At 55.6% G+C, this 11590-nt stretch overlaps 1 protein-coding gene across 1 annotated transcript in view; it reads left to right on the plus strand.

Moving 5' to 3' along the window:
* Positions 1-619: 619 nt before the first annotated feature.
* Positions 620-11590, plus strand: part of LOC112110541 (phosphatidylinositol 3-kinase regulatory subunit gamma) — a 311516-nt gene continuing 300545 nt past the window's right edge. The window contains exons 1-2 of the mRNA XM_026651964.2: positions 620-692; positions 1430-2207. Coding sequence (XP_026507749.1) covers positions 1898-2207 — 310 coding nt within the window. The 5' untranslated portion in view covers positions 620-692; positions 1430-1897. The remainder of the gene's footprint in view (positions 693-1429; positions 2208-11590) is intronic.

Raw genomic sequence — 11590 nt, forward strand, 5'->3', positions numbered from 1 at the left:
ATTAGCCCCAGTGCTATTCCAGAGCAGCCCCAGGGAAGCAATTCATCTAACGGGATTTGGGTAATCCCCCGCTAATCCCCTCCCCTGCCCCATCTACCTGTGCCTGACCCTTCTCTCTGGGTCAGCTCCTTTTGCTTCAGCTCCCCTCCCACCCCGGGATCATTTTTCTCTCCTCCTTTCCCCTCTCCCTTCTTCCCCTCGATGTAGCTTTCCCTCCCCTCCCTCGGCCTTGTCTATTTTTACCCTCCAACTGGGCCTAAGGCTCCTCCTCAAATCCTGAGCCAGGCCGTGCCCGCCTGCTTTTCACGTCCTCCTCACTTTTACACTCTCTCTCTGTGTGCGGCTCATTCCCTCTCTCCTTCCCAGGCTCCCTCCCCACGCCCGGCTCCCTTCTGCTGCAGCAGCGAGGGGACCTATATATCAGAGCCAGCGAGGAGGTGTGTCTACTGACATCACCCTATAAATCCGGTGCAGCAGTGCAGGAGCATAAAGGGGGTCTGAGGGTGGAGGAGCGGGAGCACTGCACGAAGGACCTTGCCTGGGAATCTCTTCCCCCAGAAAGGGGAGTCTGGGGGCGCGGGCAGAGACTTGGCAGCTTCCCAGGCACATCTTTCCCTGCTCTCCCCGGCTGGCAGGGAGCCCCGGGCAGCTGCAGGCGGCAGACGGAGCCGGGACACGCCTGGCACCGAATGGTAAGAGGCATGCACTTTTTCAGGAGTTGCGGCCCCACGGCTAAGTTGTTGCAGCCGGACGCAGGCTGCGCTGGTGGAGGCATGCCTGTGGCATGGCTAGGCGAGGGTAGGAAGCCGATCTCTGTGTGTGTGTGTGTGTGTGCGAGGTGGGGGGGAAGCCGCCGTCTCTCCATGTGGCTAGCTATTTTCTGCTCTTAAGAGCGGTGCACATTGGTGGTGGTGGGCAACAGAGGAGAGGGGAGACGAATGACTGACTGACACTCTCACAGACGGGCTTTGCTCCGAAATGCCTGGGCTGTAGCCGGATGCTGCGTGGAATCGCTTCGCTTTGACTTGACGTGGGTTGAGTGTTCCCCGGGCAGTTGTCTCCCTGAAGTGATTTTTGAAATGTACCCCCCCCCCCTTCAAAAAATTCCCCATCTCTGCGTATTTAACCAGATCCTGGCACGGCGCTTCGGCAGCCCTCTGGAGGAGTGTTGTGTGCAGGGAGAGGCGTATTAACGACTGTCCTATGGAGAGAGGGCACCGTGCCCAGTCTCTCCTCCTTTGCAGCCGCTTGTCCCCGCTTTTCTTGCCTGCGGTGCCTCATCCCTGCGGACGTGGGATCTGGCTGAGACGCCCGTGCCTCCCGCGGTCCCGGCGTGGCGTTTTGGGTGGGAAGCTGGGCTCCGTTGGTGCCTCGAGATGACGATGATTTAAGCATTAATACGCTGTCTCTCTCTCTCTCTCTCCCGCAGGGACGGACCGGGCAGGCGGTCGCTGAGAGGACGGGATCCCAAGCAGCGTTGTCCGGGAAGACGGAGGGCGTCCGGGCTGGCGGGCGTAGCGGGAAACGTTTGATTGCTCCCGAGCTGGGGGAGAGACGGGCGAGCGCAAGCTGCTCCCCGCGCGCAGAGCTGGCAGCGGGTGGCACTGGGATTATTATGGATGGCTGGGCTGACGGCTGCATGCTCTTGACCCCTCAGGGCTGCCTCTGATCCCCGCGCTCCCGGAGTGGGAGGCTGGCAGCCGGAGCTGCGACTCTGGGGGTGCCCAGGGGGGAGAGTTAGACATTCTAGGCACAGCTCTACCGACCTCCTCTCTTCGCCCCCCACAACCCACCTCTGATCCCAGCCCACCGCCCTCTCTCAGCCCCTCCCAATGCCCGCTGGGCCTGGCGGAGAGCACGTGGCGTGCGAGTGACCCCTTGCTGCCAGCTTCCCGCCATGGCCTCGTCGGACGGGCTGCAGTACCGCGCGCTCTACGAGTATAAGAAGGGCCGGGAGGAGGACCTGGCGCTGTGCCCCGGGGACCTGGTCACCGTCAGCAAGGCGGGACTGCTGGGCGCGGCCGACTACAAGGAGGGGGACGAGAGGAGCCCCAAGGGCTGGCTGAACGGCTTCAACGAGCGCACCAAGGAGCGGGGCGACTTCCCGGGCACCTACGTGGAGTACCTGGGTCCTGTGAGGATTGTGCCCGCCGGTCTCAAGGCTCGGCCCAGGCCTGTGCCCCCCACCCCCACCAGCCAGCTGTGGGGTGAGTACCAGCTGGGGATGGGGGGGGGGGCATGTGTGTGATGAGTGTGCTCCCCTCCCCCCGGATAACGGCCTCTCAAAACTCCTTAGAGCAGGGGGCGGCTGTTGTGGGGAGCCACCCACGAGGCCCCGGGCTAAGGTGAGCCAGCCTGCCCTGAGAGCCCATCTCCCAGGGAACGCGAGGACCCCCTGCCCACACACCCCTTCCTCTTCGGGGGCAGGGATACCTTCAGCCAGCTCCCATGGTCTCCACGTGGGGGGAGGTCAGACAGCTGGGCCCCAAGCCCCATGGGCTCTGTGGGGCAAAACGAGCCCCTGCCCCCAGAAAGCGGTTGCTAGGCAAGCCGTCAAGCACACCTCCGGAGAGGGGAGCAGGGTGGGGTACGTGCCTCCAAGACGGCTCCTGCAAGCCCGGCTTTGCATGTAGAAGGCGGGGGCCGGCTGGACATGTGGCTCTGGGTGGTTGAGCCCAACGGGGCACGTGGCTCCTAACTGGCAGCGGAGGCTCAGGGGCGAGTCGGAGCGACAGGAGCCGGCTGGGAGCACGCTGTGCCGGGGGGGTGGGGGGGGCATTCGCCTGGAGTCCTGCCTGGGGTCCCACAGTCAAGGTCTGTTAGAGGCCTCGATCCTGATCGCGCACTGACTCTCTACGGGGTAGGACTCTGCTGGCCTCAGTGGTGTCGCTCCTGACTTACACCGGCCCGCCTGAGATCCGGTTCGGGCAGGGTTGGCTCGTGGAGCAAGCTGGCATTGGGCCACTGGCTGGTGTCACGGGTGACTTTGACTAACCACCAAAGCTGGGGCAGGATGGCGCTGCTAGCTCCGCTGTGGACACCCGGTTGGGTGGTATTTGCCAGGTAGTCCTGCCTCCCGATCCTCGCCAGAAGAGACTGGGGCTTCCTTGACACCGGGGGAATTAAGTCATCCAGGGCCCTCTGGATGGTTGGGCTGCAGTTTTCCTCTGGGAAGCGGGGTTACCTCTGCGGGGGGGATGAGGGATGGCAGACTCGAGAGCTCCCTCAGTGTCCCAGTGGAGACACACGCCAGCCCCAGAGGTCAGATCAGCTCAAAGTTTGGGGGGCTCGGATCTGGGAGGGGGGACGCGGTCGGTTTTGTTCCGAGCGTGTTGCAACGTAGGCACCGAGCCCGTCGCTCCTCTGAGCCAGGCTGGCCAGCGAATCGAAGGCTGAATGAATGGGATCATTTAGCATGCGTTGTACAGCTCAGTGGAGCGTGTCCGGATTTGTACCAGTGACAAACAGAAACTGGCAGCACGGCGAGCGATCCCAGGAGCCAGGGGCTAAGCGCCCCTCCACTTCTGCAGGCGATCGGGCGCAAGAGCTGGTAGGGAGGCAGGGGAGAAAAGGTCCCATAGCATGCTACCCTGGGGAGCCAATAGACAGACTGAATGCCCAGCTCTCAGCGAGGCAACTGGTGCAGTGGGTCGGACAGGGCATGCAGTGTAATGCTGTCACCTTGGTAAAGCTCTTTGAGACCTATAGCTGGAAAGTGCTGGCTAAGAGCTAGTTATTGCAGCTGTGGGGGAGCACAGAAAGGAACGTCAGGAGCTGTACGGTCTTAACCGATATGCCCCTATGAGAGGTGTGGCTGGAGAGGTGTAGGATTTCCTTTCAAGGACCCACCGATGGCAGAGGGAAGACGGTGTGTTTCTCCCTAGCTTAGAGTTTTCACTGTCACTTGCTCTTTCCTTTCCCCCTCTTTTCAGCCTGCCAGAGTGACTTCCAAACTCGTTTCTGGTGTAATTAGTTGTGTAACGTATCTGTCCTGCCTTCATTTCCTGTGTCTTGCAACTTTAAATCTGAATCAGCTCCATGCAGATTGTTACAGAGGTGCGGGTACACACTGTGCTCTCACCGGAAGGCTTTATATTGGTTCTTTCTTGATCGGTTGCTAATCGGTTGCTAATCAAAACTCATTCTGACTTGGAAATACATGGCTGCTCTTGGTGTATGGAGAACCCATAAATCCTGAACGTAAGGTCAAAGGAAGCTGTAGCAAGACTCTTGTCTCTTTTCACGGAGTCCCTTAAAAACAGGACGACGTTTCTAGCTAGGGTGCTTGCTGAGTCGCAAATGTGTCCATATTTGTAGAGACTGCCGACTGATTCTTCAGCAGTGAAGTCCGATGCCTCTGTTTGTTGCACAACATGGGTGGATTCTCAGGTGGAATGTTCTTGGGTCAGGTTTCTGCATTAGCAGTGTCCTTCTCTGTGTTGTATTTGAATGAGGATGCCCTGAGTATCTGGCCTGATTCTGCCCACGCTTGGGCCCGGATAAGTCAGGAGTCACTCTGGAGAAGTCAATGCAGTTCCGTAGCCTGAGAGGAGAACTCAGTCTGTTGGGGAAGAAAATTAGATGTGGTGGTGTTACTGCAGCTTGATCATTGCTATGTGTTAGAGACCCCATTTGGCTGCCCAGAGGAGAGGGGAAGGGATGGAGAGGAAGGCTGTGTAAACATAGCACCAGTGTTGCAGGCAGATCAGGGTGTCAGACCGGCTGGGATTTTTTCCCCCCAAAGCCAAGCAGTTTTATAAATCTGTTTAGGTTGCAGGGTCTCACTGCTGCAATGGTTCAAGGCATGAAATCTCTGGCTAACGTCGCATCGCTCTGACTTTCAGATTATGCGACTGTTTTTGTTGGAGGGAGGAGGGGTTAAGGCAGTGGCTTTCAACCTTTCCAGACGACTGTACCCCTGTCAGGAGTCTGATTTGTCTTGCGTACCCCCAAGTTTCACCTCACTTACGACTTGCTTACAAAATCAGACCTAAAAATACAAACACGTCACAGCAACGCTGTTCCTGAACAATTGCTGACTTCCTCACTTTTACTATATAATTATAAAATAAATCAGTTGGAATATACGTCTTGTACTTACATTTCAGTGTATCGTATATAGAGCAGTATAAACAAGTCAGTGTCTGTATGAAATTTTAGTTTGTACTGACATCGCTAGTGCTTTTCATGTGGCCTGTTGTAAAACTAGGCAAATATCTAGATGAGTTGTTGTACCCCCTGGAAGACCTATGCGGACCCCAGGGATGTGCAAACCACTGGGTTAAGGCACCAAGCTGGGACTCAGGACACCTGGGTTCAATTCCCTGCTCTGCCACAGACTCCCTTTGTGACCTTGGCCATGTCACTGAGCCTCTCTGTGCCTCAGTTTCCCATCTGCAAAATGGGGAATAACAATCCCCCCTTGGTCTGCCTTGTCTATGACTATAAGCGTAACGCCAGCCGACCCTGGTCATCAGTGGGCGGGATCGAACCTGGGACCTCTGAAGCTTAGTGTATGAGTCTCTACTGCATGAGCTAAAAGGCACCTAGATTATCTAAAGGGGGACGTCTTCAAACTTAGGTGTCTAAACTGAGGCACTTAACTCGGGGGGCCACTTACCTCCATATTTAGGCACCTGACTGAAGAGGCCCTGCCTGTCAGAGGGGCCCAGCACACGCAGCCCCCACTGACTTAATCTTTAAAAAACGCCGAGTACAGCTCGAATGTGGGTGAGCCAAAACCTCTGCTTGATCGCAACACGTCGGCAGTTACATAATGCTCCCAAGCAAAAAGGACCAGGCTGGTTCGTTCTCCTCTCTGCCAGGACGTGATAAAGGAGAAATCTCTCTCCGGGCATAAGGTCGGTCCGCTTCCTGGCTGGGATCTGTGCTGGGGTTTATTCCGATCGACACAGCGTGACCTACCCAAGGCTGAACTCTCCCAAGGACCGGCTTAGTATCTCCAATCCTCTGGCGTCTGTCTGCCTGGCTGGTGTCTCATGCGGGGATTTCGAACTAGGTTAACAAAAGGGCTTGTGTAGTTTTGAAGCGTGCTGGAGCATTAAGCAGTTTTGCTGATTGGAATGTCGGTTTCCTTCCTTCCTTGCCACCTCCCTGAGCTCGATGAGCGAGCCCCGTGTTCAGAGGGCCGGGCACAGCATTGCAAAGTCGCCGGGGTGGCTGGGAGCAAGGGGTGGTAGCAATGCCCCATATGGCGCTGCAGGATCATGCCACGCCTGAGATGCCCACAGAGAACGTGATTGGTTTAAAGGAGGATTAGCCTCCGAGGAGTGACATGAAGGGGCATCCTCATTAGCGTTTTCTATTCCTGACTATTAATGCTGCAAACTCCACCTGGGACTGGCAAACCCACCTGGCTCGCCGCAGCCGCAGTGAAACTTCTCTGATAGGAACTGAGCCGGCCGTTCTGTTGGCGATGCACCGGGCGCAGCACGGAATCCAGCTTGCTCTCCCGGAGCAGGCTGGGCTGTGCAGGAGCGAAGGGCCAAATTCAGCCGCACCCTGCCTCCTCGCAGCCATTTACCCCGTGCAAAGCCAGTAAAGCCGCTACCGAACCAGCGTGGCAGCGTTTTGCACCTACTTTGCAGCCACGTAAGCAGCCACACCCGGGGCCGGGCAGTGGCGGATTGAGCCCAGTTTGCACGCTGACACAGGGAGCCGTGTTTGTAGAGCTGGCCGCTCGCTCTTTATTTTTAAAGCGATCGCTGTTAACTAGGGTGACCAGACAGCAAGTGTGAAAAATCGGGATGGGACTGGGGGGTAATAGGAGCCTATATAAGAAAAAGACCCAAAAATCGGGACTGTCCCTATAAAATCGGGATATCTGGTCACCCTACCGTTAACCCAAAGACTCAGCCGGACCCGGAAGTGGCTGCAGAGGGAATTGCCCTAAATTAACGTTTGACAGGTCGCCATCAATCAGGGCTACATTCCAGCCTGTTTCTGTGGGATTTCTACCCACTCCCCCAAGAATACAGTTCTCCTAACCTCCAAAGGCAACTCCTGTAGGGTTCCCAAATACACATCGCTAGCCAGCGACCGTTACAAATACCGAGACTTCTTAAAAGATGACGGACAGCACGCTGGGTTGACAGGTCTGTCAGAGGATGAAAGTCCTCTCTCTCCATACGTCACCGCAGCACCTGAGCATCTCATGATCCTTACCATCCTGGCAACACCCCTGTGAAGTGGGGAAGGGCTGTGGCCCGTCTCCCTTCCTCAGATGCCTGATCTGAGGCATGTAGAGTGTCCTCCTGACGTTGCATCATCATAACGCGTGCGTTGGGACATTGCATCAAGAGGCAGCCGATATGACATTGCAACTCTCTGTCCTCGCCAAGTGGGCAGCGTCAGGACCTGCACCAGGATTTTCTGTGGCCAGCTCCATCCTGGTGCGGTATCTGCCCCCCTCCTTCCTGGCTGTTCAGAGGGAAGGGTGTCTAGTGACTCTCCTGTTTCCTCTCCCTCTACCATCCCTGGCATTTTTACCATGCTGCCGTGCCAGTCACCCTTGGCAGAGATCTAGGTAAAGCAAGCAGCGCGCCGAGCTAGCCTGCGTGCTCCAAGCGCTGCGCGTGACTCTAGATCCATAGGAGGGGTGTTGCTGCCTTGTTCGGTGTCATTCCATGTTGTACAGTGGGCTGCCTTTCATACGGAAAGGGCGGTACGGAATCACAAGGCGTGTCCTGGGTCAGCAAGTGCTGGGCCAGCGCAGAGCTGTTACTGACAGAACAAGGAGTAATGGTCTCAAGTTGCAGTGGGGGAGGTTTAGGTTGGATATTAGCACAAACTTTTTCACTAGGAGGGTGGTGAAGCACTGGAATGGGTTCCCTAGGGAGGTGGTGGAATCTCCTTCGTTAGAGGTTTTTAAGGTCAGGCTTGACAAAGCCCTGGCTGGGATGATTTAGTTGGGAATTGGTCCTGCTTTGAGCAGGGGGTTGGACTACATGACCTCCTGAGGTCCCTTCCACCCCTGATACTCTGATTCTAAAGCTGTCTGTGCCACACCTGCCTTCATTATGCCCTGCTGTGCTCCGCGCTCTGTCATCTGAAGGACGGGTTTATTCAGTGAACGCGAGCAGATCACGGTTCTCTGAAATGCCTTGCTGAACTTCTGTCAACGATCCTCGGCTTGAGGATCACAGGTGAAGAGCTCCATGTGCATCTGCCATCTTTGAGCTGGGCTGGGCGGTTTTCATCTTCTGGGGAAGGATCAATCCAAAGGGGCAAGGATGCCACTCACCGCCAATATTCACAGTGAGAATGTTTGTGGCGTTTGACCATCGCCAATTCTCCCTAGTGACTTGATCCACGTTTGAACCCAGGCCCCTAGACATGAAAGGCTCATAGTTAAGGCTACGTTTTAGTCACAGGTATTTTTAGTAAAAGTCATGGACAGGTCACGGGCTTTAAACAAAAATTCACGGCCCCGTGACCTATCCATGACTTTTACTATATACTTCCGTGTGACCGGGATCCCAGGGGGGCCAACTGAGGTCACTCAATTAGGGTGAACTGCAAAGAATGGGGCAGACAATCCACAAAGCTGGTGGCTATTCCAATACTTAGATTTACCAGGCCAGCACAAAACAGCTTCCTTATGACCTCACTGATTACTCAGAAGTCCAAACAACGCAGTTTCCTTAAAGCGATCCAGCCTCAGGCCTCCGTCCAGGTACCCACGTCAAATATGATGAGGATTACTGACAATCTTATTCATCGTGTAAGAAAGTTCTACCAATCCCAAAGGATCGGACACATTGCCGCCCAGGTTAATGAATGTTGTCAGTAGCTACCGGTGACATTCCATTCCTAATTGAGCTTTAAGATGAGCATTGACGGGGGCTGGAAATCACATGGTGGAAATGAGCATGTAACACTGGCTACATTTGCGTGTCTCCTGCTAATGCCCGGTTTGCATCGAGAAGAGTCTGCTGCCGGTGTCTACTAGAGGGAGCCCTTTAGATCAGGGGTCCTCACTCAACCTTTTTCTTTCTGAGGCCCCCCCCCCCCCGCAACATGCTATAAAAACTCCACGGTACCCCTGTGCCACAATAACTGGTTTTCGGTATATAAAAGCCAGGGCTGGTGTTAGGGGGTAGCAAGCAGGGCAATTGTCTGGGGCCGCACGCCACAGGGGCCCCCATGAAGCTACATTACTCAGGCTTCAGCTTCAGCCCCGGGTGGCAGGGCTCAGGGGCCCGGGCTTCAGCCCCATGCGATGGGGCTTTGGCTTTCTGCCCTGGGCCCCAGCAAGTCTAATGTTGGCCCTGCTTGGCGGCCCCCCCTTGGGGGCCCTGGACCCCTGGTTGAGAACCACTGCTTTAGACCAAGCAGCTGGGAAAATCCTCTTGGTGCGGTAGCTCCAGGGCTGTATCCCAGGTGCAGACCTATGCCCAGAGCTGTGAGGTTCTTACCAACCGCTCTGGGGCTCGTTCCCTCCGCCGAAACTTCCTTTGTCCTGGCTGCTGGCAGTTGTCTGAATTTCACTTCATTAGGTGTAATTGGGTTTTCTCACTCCTGGCTGGACAAACACGAGAACGTACTTCCCTGCATGACAATTTATCAGAGAGTGCTTGGTAATGAGGGCCGCTGACCTTCAACTGGGGAAAGGGAGAGGAGAAAACGGGCTGCACACGCAGAATTTTAAACAGCGTTTGTTTCCCTCGTGCCCATCCTGGAAGTGAATTCACAATCCCGGTACCTGCCAGGACTCGAGGGGCTTTGTTTTTCCTGCAGCAGCTGTTGGGGTGGCTGCTGACTGGGAAAATGCTTTGCTTTCAGTGCTTGAATTCCGGTCTGGGAAGGTAAGTCAAGGAGGGTGATTTTCTAAAACCCTTTGCTTGCCAGCGTGTCTGAGTGACAGGCTGACGCACCGGGGATCGAACCAGGGATCTCCAGACTAAAAGCGGGAGCTAAAGATCTGTCGCTGGGGCTGTAACAGAATCGTGTTGTCTGCGGAGTGGGCACACAGAGGGGCCCTGTAACGCTGGCCAGTGGGGTACACGTCTGCAGTTAATTTTTTATGCTGCATGTACTTGGGGGACCAGCTGGTTCCATAGAGTGGAATTGCCAGAGGAAGTATTTCATCAGTGTCACCAGCTTTGAATTTGACTGCAGTTGGCAGCAGCTCAGAGCTGTTACCATCCACAACTGGCCACCTTGCTGAAAGGCGAAGGGCTGCTCGGGCCCATGAAACCAGACGCCTCTCAGCTGAGGTGGCCCTGCGGGGCTGAAGCCCTTCGGGTTGTGGTGGTGGCAAAGGGAGGAACCCGGGTTTGTCTCCTCGCACTGGACATTACCTGCCCCCCCAGCTCCAGGGACGAGTGAACTCATCGAAAAACTAAGGCCCAGCTTTTGATCTGCATGGGAGTCGCTCTGGATTTATCGCAGGAGGAATGAGATCAGAAGCTAGCCCAGAACGTCTGCACGTACCTTCTGCTAACGACTTTCCGGTCCTCGAGACCTCTTATCCCCGGTTTTCAGGAAGCTCTTTCGTTTGCCATCGACGGTCGCGCAGTAGGAGTACAGTTTGCTTTGCCGAACACCCAGCCAATGATCTGTGTTGCCCCTTGGCTCCCCCGGAAGGCGGGGGTAGGACCTGAAATAGGCTGGGTCAGAGGGGTCTTGATTTAACAAAGCTCATGTCTGACCGGAGACAGACTAAAGCTGTTGCAGCATCCATAGCGTTGTGCGTGCTACCGTTACATGTTCGTAAAGCGCTTCGGTGATGAAAGGCGGTTGTGTACATTAGTGCAGGGGGTCAGGTGGGGACCAGCTGTAATACCCCCCCACCCCTTCTCCCCTGAGCAAGTCCCCTCAAAGTGACTATTGCACATATAGTATGTGTGTATTTGCCCAGAGTGGACCATGCATACATGGACCTATTGTGTTGATGATTGCCCGGGGAAGTGTAAAACACACAGCCACGCTAAAAAAGATCCAGGATGTCTTAGAAATAATGTGAGCGTTGGCCTGGGGAGAGGTTAATCGAAGACCATGGGAAGATCCTCCTTTGTCTGTGGTTGTTTATTTGTATTAGAGTAGGACCGACAGGGCCCCGTTGGGCTAGGTGCTGCGTAAACACATTGCCGGCTCTTTGGGGCACGGATTGCTATTACTGTCTACACGGACAGGGCAGGGAGGTGAAGTGACAGTCATCTGCTGAGTGTATGTTGGCCTGGAAAATGCTGAGTCTAAGCTCAACTCCTCAACTGGTGTGAGTCCACCTAGTCTGCCGATCAGTGGAGTCCGGCTGAGGATCGGACCCGGATCCCCCTTTTGTGCGCATTAACTGGGAACAGTTGTCCGGTGGTTCTCTGCCTTTTCTGCACCGGGGGATTCTTCTCCCATCTAGCATGAACTCCCCTTCCTTTTTATAACGTGGGACGGGCTGGATTCTTGTGCTTGACCCTGAGGCTGGGAACCTGGGGCGTTTGTGTGTAACCCACCATTTGCTGTGGACGGCTAGACCCTACGGATCTAAGCACAAATCGGGGCCAGGCACTGGGCACAGGCACAGGGGTGAGGATCAGGGCCAGGTACGGGCACAGGGGTGAGGATCAGGGCC

This window comes from Terrapene carolina, unplaced genomic scaffold (genome assembly GCF_002925995.2).
Source record: "Terrapene carolina triunguis isolate 2854851 unplaced genomic scaffold, T_m_triunguis-2.0 Scaffold110, whole genome shotgun sequence".
Lineage (NCBI taxonomy): Eukaryota > Metazoa > Chordata > Testudines > Emydidae > Terrapene > Terrapene triunguis.